Genomic DNA, 20,375 nt, shown 5'->3' with positions numbered 1-20,375 from the left:
GAAAACAAGACCCCTGCCAGCAGGCCAGGCAGCACGCGGCCTTGGACAGTGGGATGTGCTCCACCCTCAGCAAGTCGGGGTGAGGGCACCCCACAAGCCGCTTCGGTGGGCGGGGCTTCAGACCAGGACCCAAGTCCCTAACTGCTCACTGCTAGCCAGCTTTCCCTCTGGTGCGAAGTGCGCCATTCAGGAAACAGCAGCGCAACAGAAGAGCGGAGCCTGCATCATCCACCAGGGACCCTGACCTTCCAACCTTCATCTGAGGTCCTCCCACGCTGGGAGGCCCCGCCCCTGCACTGTCAGGGGCCCCCACAGGAGGGCAGGTAGCCCAGGGGACAGCTTCCATCGTTCCCTTTGCAAGATCTCTGGGAAACGCCGTAAAGGGCGACGAAAACCTAGATAATCAAAACTATTATCTTAAGTAATACAAAATCAGGCCCTGGCTAGGCAGCGCAGTTGGTTAGCGCATCGTGCAGACACGTCTAGGTTGCAGGTTCAATCCCCAGTCAGGGCATATTTAAGAAATAACCAATGAATTCATGAATAAATAGAACAACAAATCAACGTTTTCAAAAAATTTAAAAAACACATAATCACAATTCCCTCCATGGCCCTAGTTGGACCCCAGCCCTTTCCTCAGCCCGCTGACCTGGGTTCTGCTGCAGTCTAGCTTTGCAGATGCCAGTTCCAAACACAAGGCAAAACAATTTAAGGCAAAGTAACAGAAATTCATTTCTAAGGATCCAAATGGACCAAAACAAAACCGGGACCCCTGGGCACGTCAGCTGGGACTGGCCTGGGTTTTCAGCGGAAGAGGCAAGCGCCCCACGTCGGAAAAGAATGAGTGTGGGCGAGTCTGCCTCCTACCACGTGTTTCTGCAGGATAGAGAATGTTCGCGTACATCCACCTGCACGGCACAAACTCCTTTTTTACAAGGAAAATATCTGGCAATTTAATTATTTTCCCCTTCATGTATACATGCATAAATACACAAATATACACAGATAAAATGTCTGGCTTTTCTACAGTTACGATGCCTTATTTGCGTAATAAACATATATTTTCAGTTAAGTCAGATTCATTCAGGCATCATGACAACCTGGAAAACAGCTGATTCAGGAAACCAGGGGCCTTAAAAGGGAGAGAAACAGAGAAGAGTGACCACAAGAGCCAGGCCCGGGTCCCTGAAATGAAGGGGCCACGGGGGCACCCAGCATCTGGAGTCTATGGCTACATATGTGTCCCCACCACCGCTGCAGGGCCGGGCTGGGGGACACTGCCACCAGCCCCTGAGGCAGGCCTGGGGCCCACAGGGACACCCGACCCTGAACAGCAGGGGCCGCAGTGGGAGGACCCCGCCCCCCCTCCCCCCCCCCCCCCCCCCGGCCCAGTGCTCAGCGGCCCACGTCAGCTGACCCATGACGCTACTGGCAGAGCAGAGCAAAAGCCATTTACACTGTCACATGCAGCCTCCCTCCCTCTCTCTCTCTCTCACACACACACACACACACACTTTTACACACTCACCCTCAACTTACTCTCCCACACCCTTACTCATCCCCACCTGTTTTCTCACGCTTGTACAGTCTCACTCACACATGTGCAGTCTTGTGCAGACACGTGTGCACACTTTCATGTAAATGCACTCACATTCTCACACTCACGTGCATGCACTCTCACTCACACATCCCTGCCATGTGCTCACAGACTGGAGCCAAGCGTGGGGCACAGGGAACACGCCTCAGACAGGCAGAGGCCAAGGAAGGAGGCGGGACCCTGGCAAACAGTGGTCCCATCCCAGCCGCCCACCCATCGCGCTACGTGGTCTGGCTCAGTACAGCAGTAAGTTGGCAGGTAGATGGTAGGGTAGCTCACTGACGGGGCCTCCCCTGCCCAACACCCCAGAAAGAACAAGGAAAAGCCGTCACTTCCACACGCCACCACTCCGCAGACGTGGAGCCCTGGGTGGGCCATAGACCCTGCAGCCACTGCCCACAGTGCCCCATGCAAGTGCCCAGAAAGGGACCCCTGCCCACCACCCTGTCTGCAAGAGACACCGCGACCGCCACCCAAAGGCTGGCCTAGACTGAGAAACAACAGGGAACAGAACGTGGGGCCGGCGACCAAGAGGACGTGGGGGCAACCCCGAGGCCGCCCATCGGACACCCTGGGGCTGGGCACCGGACCCGCAGAGTGCTCACCGGTTGGTGGAGCCGTTGTAGCAGTAGTTGGGCAGGAAGTCGTAGTTGAGCTCCCAGAAGACGTGCAGGGTGATCCTCCCATAGGGCGCCGACACGTTGTGGTTGGCCTCCCGGAACATGGCGTCGAAGCTGTCCAGCGTCAGGTACCGGCTCAGCAGCTTGTGGGTCATGCGGTTGATTTCCAAGAGGCCGTCCAGCTCCTGCGGGGCCACGGGGACAGGAGTGAGGATGGAACTGGGCCCCGGCAGGGGTTGCCATTCCCCACAGGAGCAGCATCGCTGCCGCAGGGGAAGGACAGCACCCCACACACTGAGAAGGGGTCAGCAAGCCAGGCCAAGAACGCATGTGGCAGGAGTCCATGGGGGGGGGGGGGGCAGCTTTCTTCTCACACCTAAACCTCTCACGCCCCGTCTGCTGCCTTTCAGATGCTCGTCCGTCCCATTGTTGCCACCTTAGGGCCATCGCCTTTCTGCATTGTGGTCACTTTCATACTGCCGACGCTGGCCTCTGGCCACCCACAGCACAGAGGCGACACGGACATGTCCCCACCACCCCCACCAGGTGGGCACAGTGTGTATCCATGGGTATTGTCCAGAGTCGGCTTCTCTAAGGCGCCCAGAGCTGCTCAGAGGCGTTCGGCAGAGCCGCAGGGGCAGTCACAGATGGCTCGTGAAACCTGCTGAGCTCTGCTCTGTCCCTGCGCCGGCCACTGGGCCACGCGGCAACGAGAACGCGGCTGGTCTGAACTCAGGTGCGCTGGGCGAAAGACACATGCCAGGTTTCGAAAACCAGGCGCGAGACAAAGGATGTAAGACGTCCACATCAATAATGTTTTTATAATAGTTACATAATTGCGAGTTTTTGGTTATATCGGGTTAAATAAAATAGATGACTACTTTCACCTATTTCTTTTTCTAATGTAAGAGTAAATTTAAAATGACTCACAGGGCTTGTATGATATACATATTTTTAATGGCTTTTAATTTTTAAAGACTTTATTTATTTTTAGAGAGAGAGGAAGGAGAAAAATATCAATGTGTGAGAGATACTCGACGGGTCGCCTCTTGAGCGCCCCCTACTGGGGACCTGGCCTGAAACCCAGGGATGTGCCCTGACTGGGAATCAAACCAGCGACCCTTCAGTTCACAGGCCAGCACTCCATCCACTGAGTCACACCAGCCAGGGCTCTCCTTCACATCTTAAAGTAGTGTTGCTGGATAAAGTATTCCTGGCTGGTGATTTCGTTCTTTCAATATTTTAAATATATTTTTCCTCTTCCCCATCCTGCAGGGTTTCTTCTGAGACATATGATCATCTGGTGTTTCTTTTGTAGGTGACTATCTCTTTTTTCCTGGATACCACGAGAATTTTTTATCATTAACTTTTGATAGTTTTAATGTGTCTTGGAGATCTTTTTGTATTGAGATAATTAACTTATTATATTGGGTTGGCTAAAAAGTTTGTTTTTTCCCATACGATGGCTCTAGTAGTTCTTAATTGTCTTTACCTTCATTTGAAACAGTTTTGTTACATTGTAATGTGACAGCTGTCCTATCAGCGTGCATTTAAAACAAAGCTTACTGAAATCGTTGAATTTTTGTACCGTCATTTTAATATTGAAGATGGAAGAAGATACGCAACATTTTCGGCACGTATGTTTTATTATTTCAAGAAAGATAAAAATGCCACTGAAATGCAAAGACTGGTGCAGTGGGTGAAGAAGGTGCTGTGACTGATCGACCGTTTCAGAAAGGGTTTGTGGAGTTTCTTGGTACCATTGACATTTTGGCCAAATAACTCAGGGCTGTGGGGCTGCCTTACGCACGCATTGGAAGATGTTTAGCTGCACCCCTGGCCTCTACCCACTGGAAGCCAATAGCAGGAGAGAGCAAACATACTCAAAATATCCCAATCGACAAAGTTATTGGTGACAATGAAAAATGTGTCTTGTACTGTGTGGAAAAAAACTCGACAACCATTTTGGCCGGCCCCATAACTGCATGTCCTCCTCCTACCCCAGGTTTGGAAAATTCTCGTCAATCATGTCTTTGACACCGCTCTCCGTTCCCTTCGGTTTCTCTTCTCCCGGGATATTTTCTCCTCTCGCTACTCCTTCCAATGGAGGCAGATAGTTCTCGAAGAGTTCTTAGTTTTCTCTTCTGCAACCTGAATCCTTTCTAAATTTCTCTCTTCGAGCTGGCTAGTTCTCTTTTCCATCTGGCCCACTCTATTTCCAAAGCTTTCTAGTACTTTTCATCGCATTTATGGAGCTCTTCGGCTCCAGAATTTGTCTCGTTCTTTTTTCTTTTTCAGAGAGAAGAAGGGAGAGAGGAAGGGAGAGGAACATCAATGTGAAAGAGACGCATCGGTTGGTTGCTTCCCCTAAGTGCCTGGACCAGGGATCGAACCTGCAACCTTTTGATTATAGGACAACGTTCCAACTGAACCCCACCATTCGGGGCTCATTCTTTTTTATAGTTTTAATCTACTTGGTAAAATACTCCTTTTCTTCATTAATTCTATTCCTGGGCTCACTGAACTCCTTTCAGAGTTTTCTTTAGGACTGCCATCTTGAACTCTCTGTCATTTAAATTACGGACGTCCCTGACTGTGGGTCTGGTTTCTGGAGACTTTGTCACTTCCTCCATTACCATGTGGCCTTGGTTGTTCACAGTACTTGAGGGACCGGCCATCTGCCTGTGTGTTTAAAGAGGTAGTGCATGCTTTTCTTGTTTAAGTTTTCCATCCTGACAATACTGTGGGTTGATCAATAGGTCTTTCTTTGGTTTTCCAGTAGATGGTGCTATAGTACAAGGTTTACATGTATATTTTCTCTCCCCTGTTCTACTTACAGCCCCAGGGTTGTATGTGTTTGGTGGGTGGGTAGGTGGGGCATCGCTGTGGTTATGGAAATCAGCACCTGGAGGACTCGGTGGAAGTGTCCCCACTGTGTCCAGGTTGCCTTGGCATCAGAACACAGCCACCGTGGCAGGGGTGGGGGTGTGGCAGGTAGTGGGGAGCTGGCTTCACAAGCCTATAGAGCTGCTCACGGCGATGGGGCTGTAGACCTATGTCCTCTGCTGCTACTGGCGTCTGCCGCAACGGCGGGAGAGGAGGCCGGATTCTCAGGCATCGATGCCACCTTCCACCCTGGAGCAGCATATGGGGTACACCCTCATCCCTCCACCGCTGTGTTAGCTGTGGCCAACGAAACACATCTTCGGACCGTGTCCTACACTCCCCCGCATCCTGCCTTCCCGACCATTGCAATACGCCACCTTCAGACGCACCGACGTGCATGCCCCTCGTGTGTCTGTGCTGAGCAGAGAAACCTCGGCTGGATCACAGATGTCCCATCTGTTGCAAATTCAAGGACAGATACAAGGGGCGGCACGCAGCCATGATCCTGACGTCACTCTCCAACACACAGCTTTTAACGTCCTTTCCATCCTGTGCCCTGGTTTTCTTCTTCAGGGACCCTGTGATATGTATGTTGGACCTTCCCTGTCTATGTGTGATACAATGTTCTCTCAAATCCTCTTTCTTTTTGAGTTTCAAAGCTTTTTTCCTTTCATGCTTTGGCCATGACGAAGTGTCATTTATTCAAGGCAGGAATTATTTATTCTTTGCAATCAACTCAGAATTGAGACTATTGAGAGCAGATGCTAAAAAGAAGAAACCCCGGATAGGCCAGCCTTAATGGATCTCTATGCAAAAACGGAGTATATCATTGGCTCAGTTTATCAATAAGGACAAAAGTAAAATCAGCCAGCACCCTTGGGACCCACCCCCAGCCAATCTGCCGAGCCTGAGGCAGGTAAAGCCACTTACAACTATTGACGTCAGGTCTTCACTTTCGAACCGTCCAATAGCCAGTTCCAGAGATTTGTACATGGCCACCGAGACGCGCTGGGTAATCAGGCGATTGAGGTCTATGGACCTGCCCAGGAGCTGGGGATGCAGGGGGAGAAAAGCGTCAGCAACAAAAACAAGCATGGATGTGTACGCATCTCCGCCCCAGCGGCTGCTTCTAAAAGATAAGACAAATAATGAGCACAATTTAAACACGTTAGCCCTGGCTGGTGTGGCCCGGTAGATTGAGGGGCAGCCTGCGAGCCAAAGGGTTGCCAGTTTATTCCCAGTCAGGGCACATGCCTGGATGGTAGTAGGAGTAGGGGGCGCTCAAGAGGCGACCATATATTGCAATTTCTCTCCCTTTCTCTTTCCCTTCTCTTTGCTCTAAAAATAATTAAAATCTTTTAAAATGAAAAAAAACCCACGTTAGGTTAAATTTTATGTATATATGCATATATATACATATGCACCCTCCCTTCCCACAGCTGAAGTTCTGCAAGTCAAAGCTGTAATGGACTTTCACAGAGTTCTTTGCACTGACTTTACCGTTACTTCCCAGGCAGGAACCGCAAGCCTCAGCAGAGAGCCTGCAGGATCGGGGGCTGTCCCTCAGCACACCCCTTAGAACAGTATCCAGGACCACGCCCCTAGCGCGGACTGCGCATGCATGACCTCCAGAGTCACAAGGTCGAGTAAGAGAAAATCACTGCATCTTGATTGAGGAGTCCGTCCGAACCACATAGGTGCATCTCAAAATCATTTCATAATATAAAAATACAAACCGAACCCTGGTGAAAAATGCTCCCAAATGTGCATGGTGGTTGTCTGTAGATAATAAAAGGGTAGCAATTTTTCTCTATAGTTCTCTGTATTTTCCTAAGTTTTTGTGATGTATACATATTGTTTTTAAAGAAAAGATGAGCCCTGGCTGGGGTGGCTCAGAAGATTGAGTGCCGGCATGTGAACTAAAGGTTCGCCAGTTCGATTCCCAGGTCAGGACACATGCCTGTGTTGGGGGCCAGGTCCCCAGTAGGGGGCGCGTGAGAGGCAACCACACATTGATGTTTCTCTCCCTCTCTCCCTTCCCCTCTCTCTAAAAATAAATACATAAATAAAATCTTAAAACACACAAAAAAACAAAAGAAGAGCAGTTCTCTGTGCCAGCCAAGATTAAGCCCCTCTCTGACACCACTGAGCTGACGGGCGTTTCTCATTTCTCAGAGCTTCTTTTTTTGGAAATCCTCACATGAAGATACGTGTATTGACTCTGAGAGAGAGAGGAAGGAAGAGAGAGAGAAACATTGATATGAGAGAGAAACATGGATTGGTTCCTCCTGTACACACTCTGACCAGGGATCGAACGTACATCCTAGGTATGTGCCCTGACTGGGAACGGAACCTGCGACCTTTTGGTGTGCAGGACAATGCTCCAGCCCACTGAGCCACGCAGCCAGGGCTCAGAGCTTCTTTTTAAACTCTGGTGTCTGGGCTCCCAGAGAGGAGCCGGGGCCCCTGGTCCCATACCTGCCCCGGGAGCTGGGAGCAGAGCAGGGGGCACCGCGCTGTAAGCCTTCCCTCGTGCTTCAGGTTATCTAATAGGAAGTGTTTGTATTGAAAAATCTTTAAGATTTTATTTAGTTACTTTTAGAAAGAGCAGAAGGGAAGGAGAAAGAGAAGAAGAGAAACAACAATATGTGAGACATACATCATCGGTTGCCTGGGGACCCGGCCCACAACCCAGGTGTGTGCCCTGACTGGGAATTGAACCGGCGACCTTTCTGTTTGCAGCCTGGCCCTCAATCCACTGAGCCACAGCAGCCAAGGCAACCTTTAAAATCTTAACACTTTATAAAGATGTTCCCGCAGTCACGTAACACACTGACACCCAGTGAACTCTAAGAGAACCCCCTACTTCAAGTCACCTCCAGGTCTCGCCATGCCGGGAAGGGCCTCGCTCACCTGCACGTGCCTCTGTTTGAGGAGCGTCTCGTAGCGGTTGGACGGCGGGAGGTGGATCGCTGCGCCCTGATTCTTGCATTCGGATCGTAAGCGTTTATCAAGAAGCAAACTAGAAGGGAAGGAGGAGAGGACGTTTCTCACTTGCTCTCAGTTTCAATGCAAATATCAGATCACGTTACCCGAGGTTTCCTAGGCAAACCACAAACCACATACTCACCTTCCGGCCATAACCTTGTAATACGCAAATATCTGGTCTGCCAGCTTGTAAACAAACTGGTCGAAGCATAGATTCACCTGAAAAAAAAAAATAAAGCAGACATTCCATTTTAATTACCTGAATCAAGATCAAATAACATACTTAAGGAAAATCTTTTGATTCAGCAATGCCAATTCTGAGTATATATTTGAAGGAAACAAAAATAGTAGCTTGAAAAATATCTGGCCCTGGCTCGTGTGGCTCTCAGTGGATTGAGAGCTGGCCTGCAAACTGAAGGGTCGTGGGTTCGATTCCCAGTCAGGGCACATGCCTGGGTTGTGGGCTGGGTCCCCGGTGGGACGCATGTGAGAGGCAACCATACGCTGATGTTTCTCTCCTCTGTCTCCCTCCCTCTGTAAAAGTAAATAAATAAAATCTTAAAAAAGCAAAGATATCTGCACCCCCATCTCCCTTGCAGCACTGTTCCCAAAGCCAAGATGCGGACGCAGCCTGTCTCCTCACAGCTTTGTCACACGCGGGCTGTCCAGTGTAAAAGCTTGTCACCGGGCAGCTTATACTGTTTGCTGTTTAATTTTGAAAATATGTGTATTGATTTTAGAGACCGAGGAACAGAGAGACACACACACAGCGATGTGAGAAAGAAACATTGACTGGTTGCCTCCGTATGCACAGTGACCAGGGATCGAACCTGCAACCTTTTGGTGTATGGGAGGACGCTGCAACCTACCGCCACACCCACCCCACCCACGGCACAGATTACTGTACTCTGTAGTGCATAACCCACACCCACGTCTTTGTGCGCATTATCCGCAGGATTCTACCATTATACCTGTGGTATGTAATCATTATAACGCGCATCCTTACTTTTCCCTCAAAAATTTGGGCAAAGTGGTGCGCGTTATACACGGCAAAATACGGTATATTATAAAACCAAGTGTCACGTGAGTAGATGCGCAGACAGAAGGATGCTCCCTGATGATCGATTTCAAAAGCTCCATCTACTGTTCAAACCTCACGGGGTTAGAAAGTTTGCTTCCTTGACTCTCAGAACAAGGGAATTCAAGAAAGCTGATTTAAAGCTCCTGGGCTCTCACCTCCGCCTCGATTTCGTCGTAAAGAAACTGCTTGTTGAACTTGGTGAGGGCGTAGTGGGCGCTGTCGTTGTAAAGGTCCAGCGAGTAGAGGACGTACCTGCGGAAGATGCGTGGTCAGCTAGCCTCGCATGCGGGGCTTCCCTGCAGCCCCCACAACGCCCGAAACCACAGCTGCTCCACTCTCATAGGATGTGGGAGGAGAGTCAGTCACGTCTCACGCCTCACCGGCTCCTGCGGGGCCCACGCACCACACACCACACAAGCCATCTGCCCCTCGCTGGACGTAGGGAGCGGGCCAGTCTGACAGGTTGAGGCCCCAGAGGCTGCACCTCCCACCTTATCCTGTTTCAAAGTGTTTTACCACAAGATGGAATACTTTTTTATAACCACAAAAACTAGCAATTTTCTTAGTTTTAAGAGTGAACTATTCCTAACAAATATTGTATATAATATATAAAACATCAGCGTTTGCATCAAAATGATACACAGGTTATTTTTTGCTTGGTCTAAATCAAACAAAAATGCTGTAATAAAATTAAAATGAAGGAAATAATAATAATAATAGTAATAACAGTAATAGTAATAATAAAAAGTGAACTGCCCGCCTTAAAAAGAAAAACGCAGACCCTGGCTCCCATGGGTGACCACGAGCATGCGCAGCGTGGCAGAAAGCCCGTGTCCTGGACCAGGCCTCACGCCAGGTCCAGACAAAAGGCCTCGAACAGCAGTTTCCAGAATTAAGGTCTCCTGGAGGGTTTGAGGCTACAGGTTTAGCAGGGGTGGGCCGTGTGAGCGGCAGAGCTGAGCCCAACCCCAGCGGCGTGACCCCGAGGCATGCCACATGCCAAGGCACCTGGGTCAGCCCACCCGGGTCCCTGCAAGACAAGACAGCCCCGTTTTCTACTAGTTTCACTTCACGGATTTCCTAGTTTGAATGTCTCTGACCCCTGCCCCGGCCCTGAGCCCTAACCTCAAAACAAAGCTGTTGGATCAACCCTTCCTCTCCCTAATTCACCTGGTTGGAGGGTGTGCCTGGCCAGAGACCAGGCCACGTCCCCTGTCCCTGTTCCCGGCTGAGTCCCCAGCCTCACTGGCCTGGACACAGTGGCAAGTGCTCCCGCCTGAGCTCCTGACTTTACTCAAAACCCACGAAACCCGTGACCTGTATTAACCTCTGAAGTCTCAGCCAAGAATGAAGACGTCTAATGAAGTTCTGAGCACAATCGGGCCCCTCCCCTGCCTCCCATCTCCCAGAGGCCACCAAAGACCTCGGTCCCCACGGACGCTCACTCCATCATGGACGCCTCCTTGGTCTCCAGGATGTGGTCGGTCAGGATCCAGGGCATGGACATCTCGATGGGGAACTGCATCCTCCGGCCCATCGTCAGCTCCAGGAAGAACTCGCGGAACCACAGCTGGGACAGGTCACAGCAGTGCTGCAGCGTTTCTTGGAGGAGGTGGACAGCAGCGTGTTAGCCTCCGCCACGCCGGACAGACGCGGCAGACAAGAGGCAGACAGGGTGCGGGCCCGTGCTGGGCACCAGCGCCTGCGCAGTCATCCCCAAGCCATGCAGGAGGGGGTGTGAGCGGACAGGGTCCCGGGGTGCCTCACGGTAGGGAGGGGTCACCCTGGGCAAAGCCACCCTGGACTGTGCCCACTCTCGCCTGGGGAAAGAACAGAGTCGGCATCCGGCCACCGTGGGCCCGGCACGGACACCTGTGCCCACAAATGGACCTTGTCACCCCTGTGAACGCCAAGGGCCTGGGAAAAAAAAAACCTGGCCTTTTGAAAAGGAGAAATAAACCAGCTTACTTTATTTTACTTAGGATTAAGACGCAGCGTTACGTGCATACTCAATGCAGGTTAATCTAATGCAACGTAGAGACACTTAGTCTTTCAAAGTTTCTGTCCTGTGCCCTGGCTGGATGGCTCAGTTGGTTGGAGCGTCATCCTTGTAACTGAAAGATCACAGGTTCAATTCCCCATCAGGGCACATGCCTAGGTTGTGGGTTCAGTTGAAAGTTGGAGCACATGAGAGGCAACCAATCGATGTTTCTCTCTCACATCAATGTTTTTCCCTCCCTCCGTTCCTCTCAAATTAATAATCATATCCTGGGATGAAGATTAGAAAAAAAAAACCTCTGTCCTGTGATGGAATGAAAAACGAGAAGCTACTATGCCCTGCAAACCTGTACCTTCCCAGCCGAGACAGGGGCCTCCCGCTCTGAGCATGTGGCCACAACACAGGGTGAAACGTGGACAACTCCACGGTGACAAAGAGCACCCACCTGGTCGCCCTGGTCAAGGCGCCCAGTGTCACCCTGGGCTGGCAGCCTGAGTCAGGTAACCAGCCACATCGCATGCCTCACCGCCCGAGGGGTCTGTTTCTGTGATTTGTCACTATCTCGGTCCCAAACCTGGTGACAGGTTATATTTGCCTGTTTTCGGACACTGGACGGTTACTAGGCCTTTTGGTCAGGTGGAAGGGCCAGCTACAGCCCCATGGCCCCCACACTCCTGAAGCCACACCGCTCAGAGTGAGCCCCTGGCTGGCCACGCGTTGACAGCGACAGGTGAGGGGAAGCCACGAAGGTTACGACACACGTCACCACCGGGGTGTGTGAGGGGACCACAGCAGGGGACGGTGAGGCAGGCGGAAGCATTCTCAACGATGTTAGCAGTGTTAGAACATGCTGGGCCGGGTGCTGGGCCGCAGCGTCTCTTACCACTGAAATTTATCAAGTGAGTGTAGAAGAAGGACTCGCGATGAAATTTTTCTATGTCCAAAATCGTGGGCCCTTCAAGGCTACTTCTCAAAGTTTTCTTGGAACCACTTTTGTCCGCAATGAGGGACTCTAGCATGGTTCTCACCATGTAAAGCTGTGTTATCCCAGGAAACATTCGCAGGGGAGAAAATACACACAGTACATTAGTTGCGCCGACCTGCCATCGCCCACGGCAGAGCTGCTCCTGACCTGGGCCAGGCCGCCCCGCCGGCTCCTCTAAGGGGGTCTGGGCGCCCTTCTACGTGGCCACGTGGCTGCTGCCTGGGAGAAAGGACCTGCAGCGGAGCCATCCGCCTCCGTGCCGTGGAGATCGACAAAGAGAAACAAATGATGTCTTACCACCGAAGGTTAAAAGAGGCGGATAGGTGTAGGACTGCCTCAGAAACGCGTTAACCACATGCAACAGCCTTTCCATGCCCAGAGACTTGAGCTGCCGGAGCAGCTCAGCAGAGCTCAAGGACTCCGCCATGGTGCGTACCAGGTACAGCTAGACACAGACAGACACGGGGGAAGAGGCGGGAGAGAGGCGTTAGTCGCACGACACGCGGAGCGGGGACACACACACACAGGACGGAGGGCGCACCACGGCCGGACCCGGATGGGCCTTCCTCCCAGAGCCTGCGTGTTTCACTGACAGCCAGCGCCATGCTTCGCTGGTGATTCTGAGTGACTGGCAAAAGAGACCATAAAAGCCCCCGCAGAGAGGTAACAGGAAGGGCCAAGTCCCCAAATGGGAGGAGTAAAGCAGAAGGGCGTACAGTAAGGTGTGAGTCAGAAAAAGCTGACAGTGGGGGGAGGAAAGGGGGGTCCCAAGCAGGAGAAACAGAACACAGCGGTGGTAACCAAGTCCGGGGACACACAAAAGTGACATTTTATCACTTCGCCAAGTTTGATATTGAGGAAGGACCTTTCCGGGCCCAGTGGAACCATTGTAACCATGCATGGAACCCCGCCCCCCCCCAAAACACAGCATCCATGCAGACAGGCTGCCACCCACACTCTGGACACGGGAGTCACAACAGTCAAGTGCAAGTGACGGAACCAGACAGTCCCAGGGGCATCTCTGCCAATGTCCCAGGCTCACATGCGCCGGGGACAGAGGGGCAGAAAGGACACAGGCAACACTCGATCTGCCGAAGCAGGAGCAGGTGACATCATGTCACTCCCAGCCTCGCTGCCTGATCCCCCAGCTCAGGGTTGGCCCACTCGGAGGGGGAGAGGGGGAGGGGACGGGCTTAAGCAGGGGAGCAGGGGGACAAGAACCTGCGTGCTGGAGGGTCCCACGGCGCGCCGCGGCACTTTAATGTCAAAGCCACTTTTGGGGTCCTTCTCACCCCGGAGGGCTGGGTCGTTGAAGGGCTCGTGGCCCGTCTCCCAGTCGCACACGGTCTTCCTGATGGCCTGCAGGACACTAGAGAGTGGGGCACACGGCGCTGACATCGTCGGGACACTGACAGTCACAAGCCTCTCCCACCTCACACACGGCTCTCACAGGGAAAGTCCCCTGGGGGTTGGGGGGCAAGAGGGGGACAAGGTGCTGGGCCAGTTCACCAGGAAATTTAAAAAATAAGTTGTTTAGTCCTGGCTGGTGTGGCTCAGTGGATTGAGTGCCAGCCTGCAAACCAAAGGGTTGCCAGTTCGATTCCCAGTCAGGGCACATGCCTGGGTTGGGGGCCAGGTCCCTAGTAGGGGGCGCGCAAGAGGCAACCACACATGGATGTTTCTCTCCCTCCCTTTCTCCCTCCCTCCCTTTCCCGCTCCCTAAAAATAAATAAAATCTTTAAAAAAAATAGGTCGTTTTCTTGACATTCTGAGAAACAGAAGTCCCGACGGGCTGCAATTTGCATCCATTAGCTCAGAAATGACGTTTTATTTTCTGAACACTGAGTCATGCTGGGGGCGGCAGCAAACACCCATTCAGGGAGCTGACGTGCGACCTCCCGGCACTGAACCCCGTTTTCTAACGGGAACATGAACTCTCCTACACAACTGGGGTAATGGGGCCTGAGCCCCCAACTCGTGTGGCACATGTGCCCCGCCCACACCAGGGCTCCACAGTGGATACGCTATAGGCGCCGCATTCACCGCAGATGCACCCATGCACCCATCCTGATCACCTCACAGGGAGGGTGCTAGATGACACCCGAGTTGAGACTCCCGTTACTCAGACCACCCTGCACATGCCCAAGTCGTGAGCGTCCCGTTGTGGCATCCACGAGCGCTTTATTACCGTTAAACCCCATACCATGCCAGGGGACTAATACGCCAACTATGAAGCAACACAATGAAACCGATACACTTGCGAATCCTGTGAGCTCCACTTGACAAAAGTGTCTCTAAAAGACAACTTTAACTTTAGCCCAGGGCAGGGGTTGGGGTGGTATGGGTCAGTGGACTGAGCACCAGCCTGCAAACTAAAGGGTCGCCAGTTCGATTCCCAGTCAGGGCACATGCCTGGGTTCTGGGCCAGGTTCCCAGTAGGGGGCGCAGGAGAGGCAACCACACATTGATGTTTCCCTCTCTTTCTCCCTCCCTTCCCCTCTAAAATAAATAAAATCAATTAAAAAAGAAAAAGATAGGCTAAAACCAGCTCCAGCTCAGGACTACCACAGGCTCTCTTAACCAATTTGCAGGACAGGCCAAAGGGGACTGAAGCAAAAATACTGAAAGCAACATACTAAGATGGGAGATGGGACTCTGGGCTGCATGTCCCCACAGGCCCCGGAGATCAGAGTCCTCAGACAGATTCTGAGACACCCTCTCCCACCCCGAGATGCACACACTATGGTCCCTGGGTCCCTGGGACACCGTGCCATGGATAGACTGGTGGTTGTTCAGAGTAGTAACTGGACCCCGCCTTACATTTAGATGGAATTCACCAAATCTTATCTGGAGATTGGATTGCATGTGCTGAACATACCGGGTTGGCCAAAAAGTTCGTTTGGTTTCTAAGGAGTGTGCAGGGAACTGACCTCTGAATGACGTTCTTCTTCTTCTTGATGGCCTGCCGGAGCGGCTCGCGGAGCGTGACCTGGGCGAAGTCCTGCAAGGCGGCATAGACCGTGTGCCGGATGGCGTGGTTGAACACGCTCTCCATTCTGCCCATCAGCACCTGCAGGCCCTTGATCATGGCGATTACCTGCGGGGACACACAGCTCTTGGGGGCATGGCCGGAGGCGGCCCCGCCCCCCCCTCAGGCGGCTGCCTCACCCGGCCACCTACGCGCATGCCTGGATTTGTCTGATGAATCTGTATTGCTTTCTGAAGTAGAAGAGAAATGTCTATTTTAAAGAAAGCAAATTCTCCAATTCAAATTCAAGTTGAACGCAAATCTCACCCCAATATGAAGGGAAGTGAAACACATCAGAACTTATGGGCGGGTAGAGAAAGGTCACTGGAAGGTCAATTTCGAGATTTAGACGCATACATTAGAAAACAAAAAAAAGCCTGAACATATAGTAATAATCTAATGTTCACCAAATTTTCTTTAATCCTCTCCTGAGGATATGTTTAATGATTTTAGAGAAAGAGGAAAGGAAGGGAAGCGGGGGGAGAGAGAGAGAAACATCGACGTGAAAAATACTGGTGGGCTGCCTCCCGTACACGCCCCAACCGGGCATCGAACCTGCAACCTTTTGGTATACAGGATGGTGCTCCAACCAATGAATCACCCAGCGGGGGCTATTATTAATAAGAATTTATAAAAAGAAAAATTAAAGAAACCTCCCCAAAGTAGAGGGAAATAGGGCTGCCAGTTTGATTCCCAGTCAGGGCCCATGTCTGGGTTGCAGGCGAGGTCCCCAGTAGGGGGGCGCTCAAGAGGCAACCACACACTAATGTTTCTCTCCCTCTCTTTCTCCCTTCCCCTATCTAAAAATAAATACATAAAGTTTTTTAAAAATCTATGAAGAGATTCTAATATTTACATGAAAATACAAAGGGCAGGAATATCTGAGGAACTCTTAAAGACAGAACGACTTGCTTTTTTTTAAAGATTTCATTTATTTATTTTTAGAGGGGAGAGAGAGGGAAACACTGAATCGATCAGTTGCCTCTCACATGCCCCCAGTTGGGGACCTGGCCTGCAACCCAGGCATGTGCCCTGACTGGGAATTGAACGTTTAGCCTTTTAGTTCCCAGGCCAGCGCTCAATCCACTGAGCCACACCAGCCAGGGCAGAAGATTTCTTCAACAGGGCAGGAAAAGTACAACCACCAGTAAGAGGAGACTGGCAGTGAAATGAAGGGCCCGGTGCCCAGCACCAGAGCAGAGCAGGGGACTCCACTCTCAGTTGCTGGGGCTGCTTGTGTCCCCTGTGTCACAGCTCCCAGGCGCCTGATCTGCCCCAGATGAGTTATCAGCTGAGACCAGGAACCCGCAGCCTGTTTTATTCTGTTTGGACAACTGTGACAGATGCCAAGGGCTGCCCCACTCAGAAGTGGGACAAAAACTAGGCAGTTCATTCGCATCTTTGTCTCCACCTTGGAAAGGGGCAGACGACGGGCAGCCAGAGTCACAGGAGGAAGAGAGAGCAGACCGAGCTCACCTCCACCAGGGCGAACTTCTCCTCGCTGGTGTAGTTGTAGCGCGTGGCGCGCTCGTACTCCTCGGCGTGGTCAGGGCAGTCCTTGTTGGAGTACTTGTCTGTGGGGTGCACGAGCTTCCATGAATACTGTGGTGGGCAGAAGAGGGGAGAAACACGGCTGACTGCAAGGTGCTGAACCGCTGGTCACGTGGGAGGCAGCCAGACAGCGGGGAGCAGAGGAACAACCAGAGGCCAGGTACGGGAAGGTCACCAGGGCAGAGAGCCCCAGGGCCCAAGACAACTGTATGGTGGGACCTTGCCCCCAGGGGGACCTTTCCTCCTCTGGCACATCGCTGGTCATGTCGCTAGGCAGGGGTAGACCCCCTGAGTGGGAGTCACAGGGGCTGGAGAACAGCCTCATCTGACTCCCACACAATCCCCTGCACGACCACTCCCTTCAGGGTTCAGCCCTCAGGACTGTGAGGTTCCCACCGCATCCAACAATCTCAGGAACAAAGCCTTGCCGTCTGCTGACCACAGAGAGAGTTCTGGTCAACCTGGAGGTGCCATCTGGGCCTCAGTGAGTTCCAGCTCCAGACCCAAAAAAGCAACGAGGCCAGGCCAGGCCAGGCAGGCCACGCCATGGCTGGCATCAGGACCAGCCATGATGACCGACGACCCCTGCCCTGGCTCCCACCAATCAGTGGGAACCCAACCATAAGGAAATACACCTAGAAAGCTGATGAAGGTTCTATGGGAATCTTCCCTGAGGCCTCCCCTCAAATCCCTGCCTTTAGCAAACAGATAATCCCTTAAGACAATGGCTCCAGTGCTTGCAGTGCTCTCTTCCCCGGTATGTGGTATGTGCTCTCTTCCCCCCTACGTGCTCCCTCCCCGACACCTTTTCTTTACTTTTCCTTCTCCTAAGCTCCAAGGGCCCTTCTTTCACCTCTGTGACTTTTCTTCCAGCTCTGTAACTTTCTAAATAAACTTTCGCTTGTATTTTGAGTTCCTCGGCTCTGAATTCTCTCCCATCCAAACTCAAGAACCAAGGTTGCCCAACTGAGGTCTAACATCTGATGCAGTTGGCTTTCAACGTTCTGACGGGCCGGCCACAGTCAAAGCCACTAAAATACAGGCGGCAGACGCAAGCCCGTGGGCTGACCTTGTTTTATCCAGCCCGGCTCCTTGTTTCTACCGGGCGGCAGCGCCGAGCTCCTTGCCCCTAGTTAAGGAGTAGTTACATGTATACACTCCTGAAGTTACATTCTGCCCTTTGAAGGCACCTGCGAGGCTGACACAGCCCTCGGTGAAAATGAGTTTGACACCCCTGGTCTAAAAGGTCTGCCTTCCACTATGTGCTGCATCTGAAAATCACACACATGCACACGTACACACACAGAATCTATCTCCATAAAACCAGTCTTGCCATGGCAGTGCAGGTTTTAGAAATATATCAGAGATATAAAAAATACATCAGGGACAATGGCCTGGGTACTTTGAGTAGAATATCTACAACTCTAAGCATCTCACTGCCATTTAGAAAAAGGATTTGCCTTGCAAATGATCATGTCCTCATTCAATATAAAATTAGTCTAAAATAAATAAACAAAAAAAATCCGCCATGACTTACAGGTATGCAGATCTTTATGGGGCACCAGGAACCATTTGACAAAGGCCACACAGAAGAAACTGGTGGTTGCAATTCCAGAGAAAATTCTCTTTAAAGAAATGCAGATTTGCCCAGGCTGGTGCAGCTCATTGGATTGAGCGCTGGCCTGAAAACTAGGTCCCCAGTAGGGGGCGCGCGAAAGGCAGCCACACGTTGATGTTTCTCTCCCTCTCTTTCTTTTTCCCACTCTCTAACAATAAATAAACAAAATCTTTTTAAAAAATTTTTTTAAAAGAAATGCAAATTCAAAATCACCATAACGGTACAAATTTAATTCCATCACTACACTTTAACAGATGTAGACAGTCATTTAGTTAGTTGTTAAAACACATAAATAAATAAAATGTATGTCAAGTCGTCTTCCATTTAAATTGATACCTATCCTTACTGCTAGGGCCCAAAATAAAAAGCCATTTGGTTCTTGATCCAAAGGCCAAAACTAATGCAGAAAAAATATCATTTCATCCACTGCTTGACAAGTTTGGGTGGAAAAACACTTGTAACCAGCTGGGGTGGGGGAAGGGAGCCGTGTCCCCACACCCTGCAATGTCCCCTCACCCGAGCCTGGTGCCTACCACTTCCATGACGTGAGCGCTCCACTGCGACAGCAGCTGCAGGCCCTGCAGGGCCAGGTCGAAGAGCTTCCGGTACTCAGCGTCTGTCTTCTGAGCCTCCTGGCGGCCCGAACCTGTAACAACCTAGATAGCCACAGGAGCGTCAAGAAGTCAGCCCATATGCAGAAAAACCAGCCCTGTGCTTACCCTCCAGGCTAGGAGCCCACCCCAAAGGTACTGCCCCCAAAATGTACAATGATGGGGCACACGAGCCTTCCCTGCAGCAGAAGGCTGATGACCACATTCGCGCCCAGATGGCACAGGCTGAAATGCTTCCTCTCTGAAGGTCTCGGGCTAACAGCTCCTACTACTGACGTGCTAATTAATTAACTCGTGATTCTGCCAGAGGCTGGCAGCCGGTGTGTCAGGGAAGCGGTGGGGAAATAGCACGAAGTAATGACTGAGAGCAGCAGGGGACTGAGAAATACTCTGCTTTTCCTGGGAGCCCTCCTGGGGCCTGGCTGTCTGTAGTCCCAGCCATCTCTTCCTCACCCAGCCTCCCTGCCTGTTAAAGACGACGCCTGACTGTAAGCTCTCTGAAAATGGAGTTGAGAACTGGTTCCCCATCTTCTCAAGTGGGGCCTTCTCGACCAAAGAAGCTTCTTCCCCTGCTCCAAATTTTGATCTAGTGAATACTGGCCTTTCTTTGGGAGCATCAAGCACAGGATGCTGTTAGCGCAGGTAGCTAGATATTAATGAAGGAAGGGAGCAAAGGGAATCAGACATTACATATCGGGCTGGCCAAAAAGTTTGTGTAGTTTTTTTCTGTACGATAGTTATAGTAGGGCGTAGTTGTCTTTAAGGTCATTTGGAACAATTTTGTTAGATTGTATGGTGACAGCTGTCCTATCAGTGTGCATTAAAAAAGAAACTTATCAAAATTGGTGAATTGTTGTGCAGCCGTCTTAATATTGAAAATGGAAGATAACACGTTTTCAGTGTACTATGCTTTATTATCTCAAGAAAAGTAGAAACACTACTGAAACGCATAAAAAGATTTGTGCAGCATATAGAGAAAGTGCTGTGACTGATCAAACGTGTCAAAAGTGGTTTACAAAGTTTCTTGGTAACCATTGACATTTTGGCCAAATAATTCTTTGCCATGGGGCTGTCTGATGCGTTGGAAGATGTTTAGCAGCACCCCTGGCCTCTACCCATTAGAAGCCAATAGCGGGAGACAGCCGACATACTCAAAATATGCAGATCAATAAAGTTATTGGTGACAATGAAAACTCTGTCTTTTATTTTATGGAAAAAACCAAACAGACTTTTTGGCCAACTCGATATAATAACCTGGGGAGCTGAATCAGACAAGAAGCTTGCTTGCTAGGAAGCTGCAGCACTCACAGGCTCCCCTCCCCCCCTCATCCTCCGCCCTCTGGACCTACTCCTCTGAGAAGAATCATTCCCAGTCAATGTCCCGGATTAATGAGGGAGGGATAAAGCAATA

General features: G+C 51.1%; 1 protein-coding gene across 2 annotated transcripts in view; it reads right to left on the bottom strand.

The window, feature by feature from the left end:
• Positions 1-20,375, bottom strand: part of CYFIP1 (cytoplasmic FMR1 interacting protein 1) — an 81,504-nt gene that overhangs the window by 23,092 nt on the left and 38,037 nt on the right. Inside the window, exons 12-22 of one of the 2 annotated variants that reach the window (XM_053913465.1) lie at positions 18,887-19,009; positions 16,661-16,786; positions 15,087-15,253; positions 13,378-13,525; positions 12,454-12,601; positions 10,618-10,774; positions 9,328-9,424; positions 8,234-8,310; positions 8,017-8,125; positions 6,034-6,153; positions 2,203-2,402 (exon numbers count right to left, since the gene is read on the bottom strand). In XM_053913465.1, the coding sequence (XP_053769440.1) occupies positions 2,203-2,402; positions 6,034-6,153; positions 8,017-8,125; positions 8,234-8,310; positions 9,328-9,424; positions 10,618-10,774; positions 12,454-12,601; positions 13,378-13,525; positions 15,087-15,253; positions 16,661-16,786; positions 18,887-19,009 (1,472 nt within the window). Of the gene's footprint in view, positions 1-2,202; positions 2,403-6,033; positions 6,154-8,016; positions 8,126-8,233; positions 8,311-9,327; positions 9,425-10,617; positions 10,775-12,054; positions 12,209-12,453; positions 12,602-13,377; positions 13,526-15,086; positions 15,254-16,660; positions 16,787-18,886; positions 19,010-20,375 lie in introns of both variants that reach the window. The other variant, XM_053913464.1, reaches the window with a different exon arrangement.

Source organism: Desmodus rotundus, chromosome 10 (assembly GCF_022682495.2).
Source record: "Desmodus rotundus isolate HL8 chromosome 10, HLdesRot8A.1, whole genome shotgun sequence".
Classification (NCBI taxonomy): Eukaryota; Metazoa; Chordata; class Mammalia; order Chiroptera; family Phyllostomidae; genus Desmodus; species Desmodus rotundus.
The sequence above is the reverse complement of the archived record's forward strand: the minus strand, read 5'-3'. Positions and strand labels throughout refer to the sequence as shown.